The sequence below is a fragment of the Gorilla gorilla genome, chromosome 7 (assembly GCF_029281585.2).
Source record: "Gorilla gorilla gorilla isolate KB3781 chromosome 7, NHGRI_mGorGor1-v2.1_pri, whole genome shotgun sequence".
In the NCBI taxonomy this organism is placed as follows: domain Eukaryota; kingdom Metazoa; phylum Chordata; class Mammalia; order Primates; family Hominidae; genus Gorilla; species Gorilla gorilla.
Window position 1 is genome coordinate 106779062 of NC_073231.2, and position 20526 is coordinate 106799587.

At 44.8% G+C, this 20526-nt stretch overlaps 1 protein-coding gene across 5 annotated transcripts in view; it reads right to left on the reverse strand.

Moving 5' to 3' along the window:
- The window catches only part of YWHAZ (tyrosine 3-monooxygenase/tryptophan 5-monooxygenase activation protein zeta), a 33922-nt gene extending 25681 nt beyond the window's left edge, over positions 1-8241 (reverse strand). The window contains exons 1-3 of one of the 5 annotated variants that reach the window (XM_019032413.4): positions 8012-8241; positions 7593-7800; positions 3357-3661 (exon numbers count right to left, since the gene is read on the reverse strand). In XM_019032413.4, coding sequence (XP_018887958.2) covers positions 3357-3661; positions 7593-7800; positions 8012-8209 — 711 coding nt within the window. In that variant the 5' untranslated portion in view covers positions 8210-8241. Of the gene's footprint in view, positions 1-3356; positions 3662-5153; positions 5297-6199; positions 6236-6672; positions 6707-7592; positions 7801-8011 lie in introns of those variants that run through there. The other 4 variants (XM_063709417.1, XM_031014159.3, XM_031014161.3 and 1 more) reach the window with 4 other exon arrangements.
- Positions 8242-20526: the final 12285 nt, after the last annotated feature.

Sequence of the window (20526 nt, forward strand, 5' to 3'; positions counted from 1 at the left end):
AATGCTCTATTTACTCTTGTAATATGCAACATGGTCCAAGCTCTTTGCTTATTAAATGGTTAAACAATAGATAAATACATATAACCAGAATGGGTTACTAAAGAGCTCTTCAGAAAAACTCAGAACTTTGGAGATTAGCTGCTTTTGGTAGGAAGAAAGTTTATTTTCATAGCTATTATAAAATAGGTGCTCAATATAAAAAATCTGGTTATCACTAATGCCACAAGCCAATACTATTATTTCTGCAAAGGGACACCTGCTTATTTTTCTCAAATTAAAAAATATATATATCAAAGCCCAGAAAAGGCTGGAGTAATAAAAAATTATAATTGATTTTTTTATCATGTAAGATCTTAAAAATATAATTTAAAATATTTTTACTAATCATTAAGTAATAATGATTCAAGAACATTTTCTAGTAGAAATATCAGTTCTGCTACATTTTATTCTTCCATTTCACAGAAAGGGCAGAAGGAATTTTATGCAATATGTTTCCAGAGTCGATGTGACCTATTTGAAAAAGATGGTAGGAAAAAGAAGCCTATTATCGGTAAATATCAAATTTTCCCAAGCAGAAAAAGAAAAAGCTAGGGAAATTTTGCAGTGCTGCTGACCTAATTCTATGCTCTCAAAAGAAGGCTTTCTGCTTGTTTAACAAATATTTGAGCATCTACTACACGTTGAGTATGCAAAGATCACTAAGTCTTACTCTTGAAAAGACCAAGGCTGGAAGCTAAAGCTTGTTTAGAATTCTCTTCAAAGCCATTTGTATAGTAAAGAAATTAAACTCTCATTTACCCAAACTTTCAAAGTGTAAATACCATTGAAACTTTTTGGGAAGCCAGTGCTATTCTGGAGGGTAACGATGTGGGTAGGGACCAGAATGAACTTCCTTAATAATCATAACAAGAAGAAGCTATTTATATTAAGAGATTATCTTGTTATCCTCATCTACTGGTTCTATGCAAACAAATTTTCTTGATAAGGACTAAAGGGAAGCATAGTCAAAACTGCTACAAGTTGGGCTGGACGTGGTGGCTCACTCCTGTAATCCCAGCACTTTGGGAGGCCAAGGCGAGTGGATCACCTGAGGTCAGGAGTTAGACCTGACCTGGTCACCAGCCTGGCCGACAAGGTGAAACCCCATCTTTACTAAAACTACAAAAATTAGCTGGGCGTGGTGGTGCACGCCCAGTAATCCCAGCTACTTGGGAGGTCAAGGCAGAAGAATTGCTTGAACACGGGAGGTGGAAGTTGCAGTGAGCTGAGATGGTGCCATTGCACTCCAGCCTGGGTGACAAGAGCAAAACTCAGTCTCAAAACAAACAAACAAACAAACACACACACAAAAAACAAACCTGCTACAAGTCTTTTCCTTGGAAAAGACTCACAATGACAGGAACTTTTATACTTTGTATATGGAAAACATGCACATACCTACCTGGTATTGCAAATAAGCGTGTTAGTAAAAGGCAAATGTTACATTCCTTTTTATTCCTAAAATTGACTTTTGTCTTAAGGGAAATGTTAATGTGTAACACACCCTTTGAAGCCAAAATAAAAACTTTTCGATCAGGTGTAATAATTGGGAAAAACACTCCAGACTGAACAAAACTGAATTACACATACACAGATATTAGTTAGTAAGGTGAGCAAAAAAAAAAAAAAAAAAAAAAAAAAAACCCAATACTTTTTTTTATAGAAAAAAATCACATTTTCAAAATTTAAATATTTGGCCGGGCACGGTGGCTCAAGCCTGTGATCCCAGCACTTTGGGAGGCTGAGGCGGGCGGATCACGAGGTCAGCAGATCGAGACCACCCTGGCTAACATGGTGAAACCCCATCTCTACTAAAAATACAAAAAATTAGCTGGGCGTAGTGGCGGGCGCCTGTAGTCCCAGCTACTCAGGAGGCTGAGGCAGGAGAATGGCGTGAACCCGGGAGGCGGAGCTTGCAGTCAGCCAAAATCGCGCCACTGCACTCCAGCCTGGGCAACAGAGCGAGACTCCGTCTCAAAAAAAAACAAAAAACAAAAAACAAAAAACGAAATTTAAATATTCTTATTACCTTAGCAAAATCACAAAATAGACATTTGTCACTTGGCCTCAATAAAAGCAAGATATTCCTTTTTTTCAACTTAGATACAAATAATAGCTATCATTCTAAAGGTTTCAATAAGCAAAGAACAAAAAAATGCCCCAAGACAGATGCCTCATTGAGTTCGTGACTGTGAACCCAAATAAGCATGTTTAAAAAATCACTATTCTTTAAAAAGACAGTGTCAAGTATCATTTGAGAAAATTACAGTTTAGGAACTGATGCTATTCCATTAGTAAATACAAATGTAAAGAAATGATAGTATCATCACAACTTTAACAAAAACCCCAAACCCACAACCACATCAGACATTATCCTATTGCTCATTATAGCACTTCTTCCATAAACAAGGTTCATATATTAAGTAACAAACCTGGATTTCCATACTGAGTCCCAGATTCAGTAATCTGTCCAGAAAAATCGAGATGCTGCCCCTCTTTGTATATCAGAGCCCTTCCATACTGGTTAAGTGTAACCATTTAGTAAAACCACTTTAAATATTATTCCAAAAACTGTCAGCTTGGTTGGATTCTCTACTAGTTTATCCTCAAATTTAAACTATTCTTGATCAAAAAGCCCTACTTTATATAACAGATTAAAATTAACCAAAATGTAGTTTAATTCTTTTAAGCGCAGTGCTTCAACACAGTAAGTACTGAATACTTAAAATACTCGATTCAAACTGGAAAATCAAGCTTGAGTTGTTCATAACCTTTCATCATGGTTGTGAGTGTTCAAAATTTACCTTCAAGAATTCAATGCAGGAAGAGGTTTCATAGTTGTGACGCCAGAGTTTTCTGCATGGTTGACTCATTATATTAACATTATAGCAGCTAATCCTGAGAAGAGTACTATTTCTACAATGAGTATCCTATTACATCTCTCTTACCTAAAGTATGTAAAATTCCTTTATCCACAGATGTACATTTAAGATAACCAGCTATAGAGCTACTACAAATATTCTAACCATAAGTAAAACAGTAACACAATTAATCTTTTCAATTAATATAAAATACAATACTAAAGTGTTATTTTTAACAAAACTGAACTGTTTCATAATCATTGTTGCAATTATTTTACATACACGTATCTATAATTGTCTTAACATCTTTTTAGTCATGACACCATGAAGACTTTTAAATTTGGAACACACAATGTTTAGAAGGAAAAGAAAAACCAAACAAAAAGTTAAGAGTAATGTAACTGATACTCATAGGGACCCTAGAGTATAATGAAGCCAGACTGAATTGATTCTCACCAGTACATCATTGCAGATATCTCTTAGCTCCGTCTCAATTTTCTCTCTGTATTCTCGAGCCATCTGCTGTTTTTTCTCAGCACCTTCCGTCTTTTGTTCAATACTTGAGACGACCCTCCAAGATGACCTACGGGCTCCTACAACATTTTTATAAGCAACTGAGAGAAGATTCCTCTCCTCATTGGATAATTCAGCTCCTTGCTCAGTTACAGACTTCATGCAGGCTGCCATGTCATCATATCGCTCAGCCTGCTCGGCCAGTTTGGCCTTCTGAACCAGCTCATTTTTATCCATGACTGGATGTTCTGCAGGGGGGAAAAAAGGAGTATTTAAAATTTTTCCCATCAAAATAAACAGACTCAAAATTATACCTGTGGTAAATGAGTTTTTTAAACCTTAAACCTAACTGCCTGTGAAAGACTGTTCACATGAGGAATTAAAATGCAGCCTCACAAAAGGATAGTCAGAAAAGGGAAAAAAATTTAGCATACTCAGCATCAGAGGTAAACTTACAGCCACTAACACATCAGTGTAGCAAAACTAAAATTTGTTCAGAAGACCCAAATTTCACATAAGGTCAAAATTACTTCCAAAAGCTGCCTCAAAAACTACCCCTTTACCTGACCAAAATCTCAACTCATTTCCAATACCACTAAGTGATCCAAAATTAAGCAGCTTTTCTTCCTTTAGTAAAAGCATTGTTTACAGAGAACATCTGGATTTCTATCATATTTCCAGAATCATAATTCATATCAGTTTAATGTAACTCACGTCTTTTTACTTTCATAATACTCTTGTCAAGAGTGATTACATTTTGGCCTCTACCCCAAACCTACTAGATCTCTGCAACAATTGCCAGCCAATAATAGCATAACAATTTGGGGGGGAATGACCAACTGTTTGTTTTCAGATATTTTGAGTATAAATCCACCACAAAGGATCAATATCTGACCCTAATGTCTCAACTCTTTATCTTGTTATATGTCCACATGCTTTAAAAATATCCGCAAGTCATGACACTTCAACTCTTACTGTGAGTACTAGAATATATCACATTGGAAGTACTTAATTTACAAGTGTTTCCAATGTCATCGCTCTAGTTGAAATGCAGAAGTGCTGCATTTTGCTTCTAGCCGTCATAATGTAATTGGATGTTACCACTCAAGCTGTCCTTTACCATGACTACCCATCTAATTCTCTTTCCCTCGCATTTTAGTTTCCTGGACCTTTTCAATTTACCTCAGCTACATTTTTCTGGAAAGATACCCTTTTGCAAGTTGCCAAACAGCACAAAGATACTAATCCACACAGTGACACCACAGAATAAATGACTTCAGAGGAAAATACACACCCTGAATGAAGTGCACTTTTACATTAGAAGGTGAACAGAAGAGTCCACCTTGGCAGCTGACTCCCGAATATTAATCATCTTTTACCTTCCCAGGGAAATCCCACAATATTTTTTTAACCAAATGAGAGAACAGGTCGCCACATTTTAAACAAATAATTAGCCACTTTGGATGCAAGGTACTGGCTCAATACGTAAACTATTTAACCTTTATGACGACATTATTTTCGTCAGGTCTCTAAATTACTAATTTTTCCCTTAGGATCTCAGAAACGCTCTCTGGTTATTTCTGCTTCTAACGACAAATGATTTAAGCCAGTACAAAGGATTCTCTCCCCAATCACTTCGGTACAAGAGGAAGTGGATAAGGTTTCTCACACAGTAACGAGTGCTCCAAGGCCTCGCCTCTACACTGCGGGCAGGACTCACCGCACCCATTTAACCCTTACCTGACTTGAGACGTCGGGTACTGTGAAACGAAAACGGGCAGACCCGGACTTTAAAGTGCAAATTCTCCGGTCCGCGTATCGCAACCACCCCCCTCCAGGCTCCGCCCAAGTCGGAGCCACGGCTCAAGTCCCCGACTCTCCTCCTTTGTCATGGCGGATCTGTGTCAGGGAGCCCAACCTACTGCAGAGTGTTAATTCCTCCCCCCGACCGGAGCCAGAGGGAGGAGCAGCCCGCGCCCCCGCCCAAGCCGTGGAGGGGGGAGGTGGGGAGCGAAGCCGCCCGACCCCGGGGCAGAGACGCCACAGCAGCCCGCAGAAGCGGAACCACCACCAGTCCCGCCGCGGACACACCCCGCTCTCCCACCCAGCGCCTTCCCCGCCACCGATCAGCGCCGGTGCCCGTGTACAGCCTCTCTAAGGGACCGACAGCTGCAGGTGGGGGAGGGGACGAGAGCCACACCCAGCCGAGCGGGCCACCAGCGGCTATGCTCAGGCTCACCCGCCCCCAAAGCAGGATATGCGTCCCCAAACCGAGCGCAGGGACCCTCCAGTTCTAGTCCATCACGCACGGGAGCCGACTACGGGCTCCCCATCCTGTTCTCTACCCCGACCTGGACTTGCAGCCCCCGTCCACACCTCCCCCGCCCGCTCACAAGGAACAAAAAAAGTCAGACCCATCCCCCACCCCCACCAGGAAAATTCAAGTCCTTCCTCCCACCGCGGAGCCCAGGAAATTCAACTCTAGGTCCCAGGCGAGCCCCACCCCAAAACCTCACCCCGCAGTGGACTCCCCTCCCGCCGGCGCGCGGCCTCGCCCCAGTCTACCTGGCGGGCGCCGCCGCGCCAGGCCTGGGCTCCGGCCCGCTCTCGACCAGGCCTTTCCCTCGCGCCTGGGTCCCCGAGGCCCCCGGCCCCTCCCCGCCGCGCCACCGCCTCCCGGGGTGGGGGAGGGCCGGGTCCCGCCGCCGCAGCGCCCAGCGCGGAGGCTGCGCGAAGGGGAGGGAAAGGAGGGGGCGGCCGAGGGAGAGGGGAGGGGGCGGCCTCACCTGCGCCACTGCGATGCCCGCCGCCGCCGCCGCCGAGTCATTATCTCGGGCGGAAGCGAGAAGGGCGGCGAGGGAGGGGGTGGAAGCCCGCAGAGACAAGGGTGGGGATGGATCGCGGCCGGCGGCGCCCCGGCCATGCCTCGTCCACCTTTGGGAGCCGGCGACAGGGAGATCCCCAGGGATCTCGCGTGTGGGCGCCCTACCCACCCCCGGGGGCAGGACGGGGGAGCGAGCACCGATCGGCGCCGGGGCGTCGATGCGGAAGCAAGGAGCCGGAGGCGGCCGCTAGCCGCCCGCCCGAGCCCAGCGGAAGAGGAGCCGCCGCCCGTGTCCGCTGAGGAGACTCCGCCTCAGCCCGGCGCCGCCACCGCGGGGCGAGTGGGGATGAGGGGACGGAGCGAGGACGGCTCCCACGCATTCGGAAGGCTGGCCTGGGATAGGAAGCGAGGCGCGGCGGCGGCCGGGTTCCTCACCTGTGTCCGGAGTGGGTGGTGGCGGCGGACGGACAGGGGCTCAGCAGTCTCTGGGCGGCGGCGGCAGCAGCGGCGAGGCTGAGACTCTGTCCCTGGATCTCGCTGCTCACAGGCTACAGCCGCTCCGCAGACACGGGGTTTCCTCCAATCACCAGCCCCGGCAGCAGGGGCACCACACGCACGATGACGTCAAACGCTGCTATGGCAACCGTTGATTGGTGCCCACAGCGATCGGGGCCCCGCGCAACCGCCGCTCCCCGGCGCTCGTCCTGCCCGCCCGCGCTGGAAGGCGAGCGGAGGCGCGCGCGTCCTCGCCCGCAGCCGCCACTCCTCCCACCCCGCTCGGCTTCCAGCTCCTCTACGCTTGTCCCGAGTGCACCTAGGGCAGGAGGCTGCTTTTTTCCTTTTCCTCCCCAACGCAAATCCCCCACTCCTCGCCTTCCCTTTGGGTCCCCAACGCCCTCTCTCTCCCTCTCCCCTGCAGCCTCTGCCGGCCCACTCTTCCTCTCAGCCTGCGGGAAGGCGTTCTCTCCCTACCCCCACCTTAGCTTTCGCTCAGCCGGTCTGCGCTTGCCCCAGTCACTCCCTCTGGAAGGGGCTCCCGTTCAGCAACATCCGGGACCTTTCACATCCCCCCACCCCTCCCCGAGGCCCGGCCCGCCCCGCCCTCCGTGCTTCGCGGTAGTAACTGCCCCAGGGCCGTCCCCGGGCAGGATGACAACGGTGGCTCGGCGGCTCCGGCATTGTGATCAGGACTTGCGGGGTGGGGGCCCCGGGGCGGGGGCAGGGCGCGGTCGCACGGCAAGGGAGGGTTGTGTGTGGTGCGCTCCCCCCCGCCCCGCCCGCCGCTCCCCTTCCCCGGCTGGGCCGACCTGGGCGCGCGGCCCCTCCCGGCCTCCCTCCCGCCGCCGCGGCTTTACCTGCTGGCTCGGGGGAAGCGGTCCTAGACCTTTTATGGCTCGGAAACGGGAGTGAGGCGTCCAGCCCCTGAGTGTGGCTGAGTGATGGGGAGGCGTTCCAATCGAGAGCGCGGGATCTGCGCTCGGTGACTGCGCGAGAGGACAATGGGTGGGCGCCGAGGTGGGAGCGAGGTGGGCCGGGCCGGGCGGAGCCGGCAGGAGGTGAGGCCTGGAAGGAGGCGCGGCCGCTTTAGGGAAGCCAGAGTTCCGAGGGGAAAGGACAGCCTTCTCCGGCGGAGGGCTGGAGCTGGTCCTGGCAGCCTTGACCCGGAGACAGGCAGTCAGGCGTGACCGCAGGGACCCGTTTCTCGTAGGCTAGGTTTTCCTACCCAAATAAAGCTTTCACGTGAAGACCTCATACTGCACATGACGATCGTTACCTTTTTATCTCCTAGAAGCAAGGTTTGAGGGACGTCGTAGTCCCCAGGGTTCCAGCTGGCGGTGGGAGTGGGCCACAGGCCGGGTGATGAGCCGGGACGGGAGCCCGGAAGAAGGGGAAGGAGAAGGGCGGAAATTGCAGGTGCCTGAACCGGTAGGGCCTCCGCCCAGTTGACTTCAGGAAGTTCAGAGAGAAACATTCACAGTGTGAATGATCTCTGCCCCTTCCCTCTTTAAATGTGTTCGGGCTAAGAAAAGATTAGTGCTTGGATGACCTGCAAAACCACTTGCAACAGTCATGGAGAGTGTACGGTTAGCAATGAGAGAGCTTGGAACTCTTCATTTTACTCTTGTGTAAACTCCCCATTGATTCTTCCAACGTACCTTTATTGAGCTGACCAGAGCCTCCGTTTAGCCTCATGTTCTCTACAGAATTTAGTTTCTCAGTAGTAGACACGAAATGATTGAGTCCTCGCTCTTCCAGTACATTGTCTTTCCTACATAATACAGTGGACCACAAGGCTGCTCTACAAATTACTTTTTGCCTGACATGACAGCTGGCATTTAGATAGTACAGACCAGAAAGAGGGTTTCCAGTGACCAGTTGTATTTTAGTGGGTTTTTTTTGTTGTTGCTTTTCACAAGTTGCCAAATCACAGACTCATGGTAGGTTAAATGGATAAACAAATTGTAGTTTTATTTCTGAGATGTTAGGGTCAACTAGCTTTGACTCCCAAGTAAATTCTTTCAGGGCGTGACTCACTTAAAATGAGTAATATTTCAAAAGCTATTTTTTTTACAGTTTTTTCCAGTTTTGTAGTAGGCACCAGAAATTTGACAAAGGATACTAAGTTAAACGTTTTTTAAAAATGGAAATTGATGTTTCTTTAATGTCTCAAATATATGTCTATGTAGAGTATATGCCTTTTGTTTTAGAGGAAGTTAAGGGGTTTTTCTGTATAAATGTGGATTTACTTCAGGAAACAGCTAAGTTAGGCTTTTGCCTCATGCTTTAATAGCAAGGCATTTTTTAGTGCAACAATAGGCACTGTTAGGTTTTACATACTCAAGTCAATGTGTCTGCACAATAAAGATATAATGAAGCTGCAAGAAAGGAACGGGATGTTATGAAAGCCCTGAGGAAAAGATCTTTTAAGAAATAAGGAATAACCTGTGGCATACAGAGCAGAATAAATAGAACCTATGAACCCTGGGAACGTTGCTGGAGACTTTCACTAATACCCTGACCTGTATTTTCTTCAATGCGCAACTCTTATCTCACTCAAGTTGGTTAACCTCTATGTGCTTTGATAGCCACGGCAATAAAATACTGGCAACAAAAACACTTAACTCATCAGGTGATGCTGAGGATTAAACGAATATACACATACATATATTTCTTAGAGTAACCTAGCTATTATTCATTTGTAAATGGATATATCTGATTGATATCTCTAGTGTTCAAAGGATCGTAAAGATAAAATGAAACTATTTTCTTTTTGATTTTTAGGAAACTTCAGTAGCAGAAAGAAACCATATTTTTAAAGTATCTTTTAGAAGTCGAAATGCCTATTTGTGTTTCTTAGTGCTGAGACATGAGTGATGAGGGTGAATATTGATTCATTCCTCTATAGGGGACTGCAATGATCTCTTCAGAGCTATACATCAATATATAATGCTATACATTAAAATGAGAAAAAGCCCAGGCACAGTGGTTCACTCTCGTTATCTCAGCACTTTGGGAGGCAGGCAGATAGCTTGAGTCCACGGGTTCAAGACCAGCCTGGGCAACATGGCAAGACCCCTTCTCTACAAAAAATACAAAAAGTAGCTGGACATGGTGGCATGTGCCTGCGGTCCCAGCTACTGGGGAGGCTGAGGTGGGAAGATCATTTGAGCCCGGAAGGTAGAGGCTGCAGTTAGCTGTGATTGTGTCACTACACTACAGCCTGGGCAACAAAGCGAGACCCTGTCTCAAAAATGAAACACTAAAATGGGGAAAGAGTTTAAGTGAATTAGCACGAGTCCATCCCTCCAATTGGGAAAACATCTCCAAGGATGGACTCTATTGATGATGTGGCAGTTATATGATATTTTAAGTGTAATCACAATTCTGTCAGGCTATAATTTCACTTCACTGTGTTTTATTTGGAGAAATCCAACATATTGCAGAAGGTTTTGCAGCAGAACAGGGACTAAATCTTGGTTTGTCATTCAGAACTGTGTGACCTTAGGTTTCTGAATTGGACATACTAATTTCTAATCCCATTATAATGGTTGTTGCAATGATTTCATGAGAAAGTAAGGAAAGGGCTACCTACATGTAGTACACCAGATCATGTATATCTGTTGTTGAAATAATCTGCAGTTAGTAGCAGAGACAAGCTAGCTATTCACCAAACCCATTTTTCTCCTCTTGCTGCCCCAGTTGGACTCCATTGCCCATTCTCCTTTGCAATTACATGTGGCCATGTTACTGAGTGCTGGCTAATGGGGTATGACCGCAGGCATGTGCTCCACTTGCAGGCCTGGCCCATAAAAATCTCCCTGTTTGAATGTTCATTCCATTCCTGTTTTTCCGGCTGAGTGGAGAGGATTCCCAGGCCTTAGAGGCAGTGAGGTCATAAAATGAAGACAGCCTGGGTCCCTGGAAGCCTATGAAAGCCTGCCCCAATCATTTTGGAGTTTACTGAGGGATAACTTCTATTTTTAGGCCGCTGCAATTGAGAGTTTATCTGTTAAAACAGCTAGCACTATCATGTCTGTGAAAGTAATTGGCAAATCTAAAAGATGGGAAAGATTTTTTTTTAAATGAAAGAAAAGGGGAGGAAAAATGAGAGTAAGGAAAGGGAAACTGATCTTTTGATAAAAGGCAGTTGAAAGAAATACAGGCCAAGTGCAATGGCTCACGCTTGTAATTCCAGGTCTGTGGGAGGGTGAGGTGGATGGATCACTTGAGCCCAGGAGTTGGAGATCAGCCTGGGCAACATGGTGAAACCCTGTCAATACAAAAAATACACAAAATTAGCCGGGTGTATGTGCCTGTAAATCCAGCTACTTGGGGGGCTGACGCAGGAGGATTGATCACTTGAGCCTCGGAGGTCGAGGCTGTGGTGAGCTGTGATTGCACCACTGCACTCCAGCCTGGGTGACAGACTGACACCATCTCAAAAAGAAAAAATAAAGAAAAATATAAGTATTCTCAACTATTCTGTTGACTTCTAGAATTGTGTCCAGCATTGGTGGGTTCTTGGTCTCACTGACTTAAAGAATGAAGCCACCGACTCTCCCGGTGAGTGTTACAGTTCTTAAAGGCGGCACATCTGGAGTTGTTCATTCTGATGTTCGGAGTTTCCTCCTTTTGGTGGGTTCCTGGCCTCGCTAGCTTCAGGAGTGAAGCTGCAGACCTTCGCAGTGTTACAGCTCATAACTGCTGCGTGGACCGAAGGAGTGAGCAGTAGCAAGATTTATTGCAAAAACCAAAAGAGCAAACCTTCCACAGCGTCAAAGAGGACCCAAGGGGATTTCCACTGCGGTCTTAGGCAGCCTACTTTTATTCTCTTATCTGGCCCCACCCACATTCTGCTGATTGGTCCATTTTACAGAGAGCCGATTGGTCTGTTTTACAGAGAGCTGATTGGTCTGTTTTGACAATGTGCTGATTGGTGCGTTTACAATCCCTGAGCTAGACACAAAGGTTCTCCACCTCCCCACTAGATTAGCTAGATACAGAGTGTCCACTGGTGCATTCCCAAACCCTGAGCTAGACACAGAGTGCTGATTGGTGTGTATACAAACCTTGAGCTAGATACAGAGTGCCGATTGGTGTATTTACAATCCCTTAGCTAGACATAAAGATTCTCCAAGTCCCCACCAGACTCAGGAGCGCAGCTGGCTTCACCCAGTAGATCCTGCACGGATACACCTGCACTCCTCAGTCCTTGGGCGGTTGATGGGACTGGGCGCCGTGGAGCAGGGAGTGGCACTCAGTGGGGCGGGGGAGGCTCAGGCATGGCGGGCTGCAGGTGCCAAGCCCTGCCCTGCCGGGAGGCAGCTAAAACCCAGCAAGAAATCGAGCACAGCAGCTGCTGGCCCAGGTGCTAAGCCCCTCACTGCCCCGGGGCTTGCACGCCAGCTGGCTGCTCCAAGTGCGGGCCCACCGAGCCCACTCCCACCCGGAACTTGCGGTGGCCCACAAGCGCGTGTGCAGCCCCAGTTCCCACCTGCGCCTCTCCCTCCACACCTCCCCTCAAGCTGAGGGAGCCGACTCCGGCCTCGGCCAGCCCAGGAAGGGGCTCCCACAGTGCAGCGGCGGGCTGAAGGGCTCCTCAAGCGCAGCCAGAGTGGGCGCCAAGGCCAGGGAGGCACCAAGAGGGAGCGAGGGCTGTGAGGGCTGCCAGCACACTGTCACCTCTCAGAATGACCTTAGAAAAGTAATATTTCCTCACTTAATTCTAAATACATTTAATAGTCTCACTACTTTACTTTTTACTTTATTTGATACCATCTTCTACTACGTTAGCCTTGTTTTTCTTAAAAAAAAAAAAGTGTTTTAAACCCATACCTATTAACTCGATTCCTACATTGCAGACTCTAGCCCTGTGTTCTATGGTACTTTGGTGACAGACTGGGTTTTTTTGAATCCTGCTTTTAAAAAACAAGAAAGCCATGCTGTGGGAGGATCGCTTGAGCCCAGGAGTTCTGGGCTATTGTGTGCTATGCCCACTGGGTGTCTGCACTACGTTTAGCATCAACATGACGACCTCCTAGGAGCGGAGGGACTCCAGGTTGCCTAAGGAGGAGTGAACTTGTGCAGGTTAGAAATGGGACAGATCCAAACTTCTGTGCTAATTCTTAGTGGGATCGCGCCTATGTATAGCCACACTGCACTCCAGCCTGGGCAACATAGTGAGAGCCTGTCTCTTTTTTTTTTTTTTTTTCAGAACGGAGTCTCGCTGTGTCGCCCAGGCTGGAGTGCAGTGGCGCGATCTCAGCTCACTGCAACCTCCACCTCCCGGGTTCACGCCATTCTCCTGCCTCAGCCGCCCGAGTAGCTGGGACTACAGGTGCCCGCCACCACGCCCGGCTAATTTTTTGTATTTTTAATAGAGACGGGGTTTCACCGTGTTAGCCAGGATGGTCTCAATCTCCTGACCTCGTGATCCGCCTGCCTCGGCCTCCCAAAGTGCTGGAATTACAGGCGTGAGGCACCGTACCTGGCCAAGACCCTGTCTCTTTGGAAAAAAAAAAGAAAAAGAAAAGGAAAGAAGGAAAGCCATGCTGACTGTGAGGTCTCATTTCATACATGTTATGAAGCACTTAATGTGGACTCACTGGTCAGAGATCATGCTAGTCGCTGGTGATAAAGTTGGATAAGTCATGGACCTTCCCTAAAGGAGCTCACAGTCTAGGGGCAGGGACACACTAAATACAGTTACAGTGCAGCACAGTGAGGTAAGGGCTAATGGAGGTAAGCAAATTATGCTTTAAGAAATCTGAGCTATGAGTACCAACTATCCATGGAGAGTTTAAGGTTCCCTACAAAAACTCATTCATGTTACAAATTACTGATGTGGTTATCACCAGAGTCAATTTTGTTTTCTTCACTGCATGTTAAATTTTGCAGTTAAATTTTTAGTTTCCTTACATCCTTACCATATAGGTCACTCTGATAGATACCGTATGTCCTCACACCTTGTTAAGATCACAAACAGACATTTTCTAAAGTTTTCTTATTTTCCTGTAATCATTTTCAGATACCCGCTTTTCCTTAGACTCTTCAGATGGTGTCCTATTTCCTTGTACTCCAGAATTTTTGGTAGCTGTTATGTTGTGGTGGTGATTGTTTTTCTGTTATATGTCAATGAGGGAGATTTCCAGTCTCCAAGCTGGCCAACCAACAGATAAAATTTCCTCTGCTTCTCTTTACTGTTCTCTTGAAAACCGATCTAAAGTTGTAGGAGGGTGCAAGTACATACTTTCTTGCCCCAATTCTGGAATCCAGCTGACATTTACATTTATCGCCTGTTGAGCGGACGCCATGACAAGATCTTCCCCTGACCCAATTGTCCAGTTGTCTGCAGTGAGGGGAATTTATGTTGTCAAGAATCAGAGGCTATCTATGGTTCTTTAATCAGCTGTGATTATAAATGGAAAAACTACACACTTGAACACTGTCAGCTGTCAGTGTGTTTCCGCATGCTCCCTTATCAGCAGCTCTTTATTCTAGGAGACTATCCATCACAGTTTTTTCCTTTTCTTTCTTTCTGTTTTTGAGACAGTCTCACTCTATCATCCAGGCTGGAGTACAGCGGCACTATCACAGCTCACTGTAGTCTTGATCTCCTGGGCTCAAGTGATACTCCCGTCTCAGTCTCCTGAGTAGCTGGGACTACAGGGTAACATTACCATGCCTGGCTAATTTTTAATTGTTCTGTAGAGATGGAGGTCTTGCTATGTTACCCACGCTGGTCTCAAACTCCTGGGCTCAAGTGATCCTCCCGCCTCAGCCTCTCAAAGTGCTGGGATTACAGGCATGAGCCACTGTGCCCAGCCCACCACAGTTTTTAACCAGCCACCTGCCAGGCCTTTGTATTTCTGTTGTGCCTTCTCTGGGATTTGTAAATTCTGATTGAATAATAATTTGAAGGATTAAATTCTTTCCTATCAACTTTGCTTTTCTTTTTCAGAGGATAAAGTATCCATGGTAGAGTTTCTGAGTTTGGCCTCCTCTACACTGTAGTCAGTGGAAATTCCACCCAGACTCTTGCAAATGGTTGACTCTTGTTTTTCAAAAACTCATGATATTTTAATGGGAAGATGGGAAAGGGAAAGGTTATAGCAAGAACCTTAGCTTGACACCGTTTTAACATCTTAACCCTTAAGTCTTCAGTCAATTATATTTTGTACTGTATTATATTTTTACATTTTGTAAGCAAAGGTAAATAATTTGATGTTAAGCATTAGGAATAGCTTTTGGAAGTTACTGTTGAGATCAGTGGTACAGAAATAAAGGTGCTGTTTTTTTTGTTTTTTTGTTTGTTTGTTTTTTTGAGACAGAGTCTTGCTCTGTTGCCCAGGCTGGAGTACCGTGGTGCGATCTTGGCTCACTGCAACCTCTGCCTCCTGGGTTCAACCAATTCTCCTGCCTCCGCCTCCCAAGTAGCTGGGATGACAGGTGTGCGCCATGACACACAGCAAATTTTTGTATTTTTAGTAGAGATGGGGTTTCGGCATTTTGGCCAGGCTGGTCTCGAACCCCTGACCTCAGGTGATCCGCCCATCTCAGCCTCCCAAAGTGCTGGGATTACAGGCGTGAGCCACCATGCCGGTGGTGCTGGTGTATGTACTTACCAGAAATTCTGTTTCAATTCAGAAATCACTTCTGTAGAGGTACTCATACATTTTAAGAAAAATAAGAAAAGGTACAGGTATTACGTGTCTGTTCAACCAGTGAAGCTTGCCACCACGTGACAACTCCTTGAGGCGGGTAGCGGCCGGGGGAGCTCACAGTTTCAAAAGTGTGCTTATTTACAATTCAAAAATGATCAGTTTACAATTCAAAAGGGCATCACCACATGAAAAGGTCAGAAGAATTTGTCCCTTTCTAGCCTGTATTTCAGTCCTGAATACTCAAGAATAAGCACAGTGAACACTGGAATTCATTAAAGGTTTAAAATACAGTAAGGATGCATATATATATCAGTAGAAAAAAATTTTTACCCACCCTCCAACCCCCAGCAAAACAGGTATCTGGAAAAGGAATAAAGGCAATGTGAATTTCTGGCAGTTTTCCTGGGGCCTGATACACATTTTTTCCTGGACCTAAGAGCAGAATTTCTGTATTTTAGCTTCCTTGGTCCTTATTTGGGACAATTGCCTTCAACTTAAAACTATTTTTAGTTTGGTTTTTTGGTTGTTGTTGTTGTTTTTGTTTTTTTTTTTAATCATATGGGGTCTTGCTATGTTACCCAGACTGGTCTGGAACTACTGGGCTCAAGTGATCCTCCTCTCTCGGCCTCCCATAGTGCTGGGATTACAGGCATGAGCCACCTTGCCTGGCCTAAAACTATTTTTTAGGAGGACTCACCACACTTTCTTAGCCATGAAATCCTCAGGAATCCCTGAAATATTTCAATATTCCAGTGACTGATAAGAAACACAATCCAAACTCACTCTATAAGAAATGAGATGGTTATTCTGGGTAAATCAGATCCATGTTTTTGACATGATTAATTTTCACACAGTTAATGCCTCACTTATTTGTTAAACATGGATTTTTCAGTCAGGCTAATACATTTGGTAGGCTTCAGGCTAGGACAATTAAAAACTGAGTAAAAACCGTAGGACCATCCTAATTGATAACTAACAGAAGAACAGGATACATGTGCTGAACTTTCTCTAAATGAAGCACTATTTGTCAAAAGCTCTAAGCAATCTACAAGATGAGATCACCTTTCTTTTGTGACTTTCCTGTCACAGCAGTAGCACCTAGCAATAGCTTATGCATGCAAGCAGCATAAATAAGTGAAAATATATAAGGTAGGCAGCATCTGTAGACATGAGAGAGCAGGGATTGGAGACAGTATGAATGTCAAGCTTTAGAAAGAACAGTTAACCCCGAGCTGCTGACAAAGAAGGTTTGATTGTTTTATTACAGTTATTTGAGAGTCAGAGGTCAGGGAGAAGTGGCTGCTGGACTTGACCTGAGAATAAAGGGAATACCAAATCCAGGGAAAGCACCTAATAATACCTACTGGAAAGAGACAGAATAGAGAGCACATTTCCTGATGAGGTCTTGGTTATGACATTCTACTGTTCTTTGCTGGAACATCTCATGGGCCTTTCTAGAAGAATCAATAAATGCGGGGGATGCAAGAATGTCAGTAAAATGTTTGATGACACCTTGGAATATTATGTCTTTTAAAAAACAACACTATCATTGGATTTGGGTTCTGGAAAAACCACATGCATTCTTTCATTCACATGGTTGTTGAATAGATGTTTATTGAATAGCTGTTTAAATGCCAGAAATTACAGGTATTGAGTTTGAAAAGATGAAAGCCAAAAAAAAAAAAAAAGACACTTCTGGGCTACCTTAGAGTTACATTTGGGGTGAAGGGACAAGTATACAGTATCCATGGGGATTGGTTCAGAACTCCTCTGTGATACCAAAATCCATGGATGCTCAAGTCCCCTATGTAAAATGGTGTAGTATTTGTATATAATCTATGCATATGTTCCCATATACTTTAAATCGTCTCCATATTATTGATAGTAATGAATACAATGTAAATACTATGTGAATAGTTGTTATACTGTATTGTTTAGGGAATAATGACAAGAAAGAAGTCTGTCCATATTCAGTACAGATGCAATTTTGTTTCTGAACATTTTTGATTCTTGGTTGGTTGAATCCATGGATGCAGAACTGGTGGATATGGAGGGCCAACTATATTAGCCACCTCCTTATAGGTAATTGGTGAAGACTGGTTGAATGGAAGAATAATGAATAAGCAAATGGATTTTTTTAAGATGAAGATAGCATTTTGGAGGTTATTAATAATGCTACATATGATAATAACATGAATAAATGAAATTCACTGATAAACACATTCTAAATATTTAAACCCAGAAATTTCCAAGTATTTAAACCCAAGAAGTATTTATTTCTCTAATTTTTTAAGACCATTTAAGTGCAGTAGTGAGAAGGGAGAAAGAGTAGAACAAGGAAGTTTGATCTGTAACTGTGAAAAATCAATTGAGATAACTCACTAACTTCAGACCAGCCAAGGAAATGTTTCTTATTAAGAAAAACTGAGTAAATTTTATTTTCCTTTTTTTTCTTTTTTTGAGACAGGGTCTCACTTTGTTGCCCAGGCTGGAGTGCAGTAGCGCGATCACTGCTCACTGCAACCTCGACCTCCTGAGCTCAGGTGATCCTCCCACCTCAGCCACCCGGGTAGCTGGGACTGTATGCGTTGCCAGTAAATTTTCTTTATGTTCATTTCTCTACCAAAGACCCTGGATAGATTTGCTTAGGAATGAAATAAGATAGGGTGTAAAAGGAGACTTGCATAATCCAATCATTTTATAGTGAAAATAAATGAGACATGATTTTCTTTTGAAGTATTTACGTGATTCAGGGCACAGACGCAAGACATACATTTTAAAAGGGCTATTAAAATTCAAATATTGACCAGGCATGGTGGTTCACACCTGTAAACCCAACAATTTGGAGGGTGTGGTAGGAAGACTGCTTGAGCTCAGGAGTTCACGACCAGCCTGGACAACATAGGGAGACCTCATCTCTACTAAAAATTAAAAAAAAAAAAAAAAAAAAATGAGCCAAGCATGGTGGCACATGCCTGTAGTCCTAGCTACTTGGTAGGCTGAATTGGGAGGATTGCTTGAGCTCAGGAGATCAAGGCTGCAGTGAGCTATGATCTCACCACTGTACTCCAGCCTGGGTGACAGAGTGAGAACCTGTCTCAAAAACAAAACAAAACAAACAAAATAAAATGCAAATATCACTTTCAAGTGTATTTTTTTTCTTTTTTTTTTTTGAGACATAGTTTCGCCCTTGTTGCCCGGGCTGGAGTGCAATGGCATGATCTGGGCTCACAGCAACCTCTGCCTCCCAGGTTTAAGCAATTCTCCTGCCTCAGACTCCCGAGTAGCTAGGATTACAGGCATGCACCACCACGCCCGGCTAATTTTGTACTTTTAGTGGAGGCGGGGTTTCTCCATGTTGGTCAGGCTGGTCTCAAACTCCTGACCTCAGGTGATCTGCCAGCCTCAGCCTCCCAAAGTGCTGGGATTACAGGCATGAGCCACCGCACCTGGCCTCAAGTGTTTTCTGAAAAATATCCAAATAACCAAAAGTTTATATAAACAATAAAACCTAGTGTTAATCTCAAAATTTCATCTCTTGCTGCACAGATCATTTTTATAGAAGTTTAAAATTACAGATAAATAATAAGGGTTTTTTTTTCTTTCTCTTCTTTTTTCACACTATGAAGTATCTGTAGCATGGAGTATTTTTTTATTTCTCTTAATAATGAAATTTTTTTTCCCTCCACAGCATCCTTGTCTTAATAATTTGGCACCTAGTAGTTTCTTGCAAAAATAGTGTTTATGTTTATTACATGAATGATGAATCAATTAGTGAGCATTTGATTATTTTAGACTTTTATAGAAAAGTCATATTTCTCATTCAGAGTTTACAAGAAGATAGAGGTTTGAGAAACTTTGAAGAAGAAAATATAAATATGGCCTGTGGAAGAGTCTACAAGTTTTTTTTCCAATATACTTATTATTATTAATAGAATTTCTAATACTCAGCGGGACACATAGCTACCTAAAATGAAGACCACATTTCTCAGCCTCCTGCAAGGCTAGGTGTGCCATGCAATTAAGTGATGGCCAAAGAGATGTAAGGAGACGCTTCATGTGAAACTTCCAGGAAGTGTCCTCAGAGGGAAGCAAAGCACCCTGCTTTGTCCCTTCCCCTTCTTGCTGGCCAGAATGTGGACACGGTAAAGAGCCTGGACAGCCAACTGGGGACAAAGCAGCACAGGAAGGAGAGGGGAGCAGCAAAGTTGAAGGAGTCTGGGGATCTCACCACTTCCAAATGCCGGATTAGCCCTAAATGGTTGACCTCTGCATAGTTATTTTTAATGAATAGAACCTTATGCAATTAAGCTCCAGTTTATTTGGGATTTCTGTCATTGGCAGTCAAACCTAATCTTAACCAGTAGTGACCTAAGTAGCTCTAAAATTGTTACTTAATTTGTATACATTTTGTGGATTCTATGACTCTAGGTCATCTCCTAAGTGATCTGGTATAATGCATCTTTTTTCAGTAGGCCAATGTATTAGTCCATTTTCACACCGCTATAAAGAAATACCCAAGACTGGATAATTTATAAAGGAAAGAGTTTTAATTGACTCACAGTTCCACATGGCTGGGGAGGCCTCAGGAAACTTACAATTATGGTGGAAGGGGAAGCAGGCACCTTCTTCACAAGGCAGCAGGAGAGAGAAGTGGTGCTAAGGAGGAACTTCCAAACACTTATAAAACCATCAGATCTCATGAGAACTCCCTCACTATCACGATAACAGCATGAAGGAAACTGCCCCGATGATCCAATCACCTCCCTCCCTCTACATGTGGGAATTACAATTCAAGATGAGATTTGGGTGGGAACACAGAGCCAAACCATATCAGCATGCTACCTTTTTGCCTGGCTAGGAAAACTGCTGAGTGATGTGTCACCAAATTTTATCATATTTATTGAGTATACCTACTATGCAGAGTAATTCCTATGTCTTGCTTTCTGAATTCGTTAACATAAGAATTAGGTTTCTGAGAGTTGCTTTGTACTTCAGTTCTTAAAAAATTTATTCCTGATATTTTCCTCCAGCTACTCGGGAGGCTGAGGCAGGAGAATCACTTGAACCCGGGAGGTGGAGGTTGCAGTGAGCCAAGATTGCACCACCGCACTCCAGCCTGGGT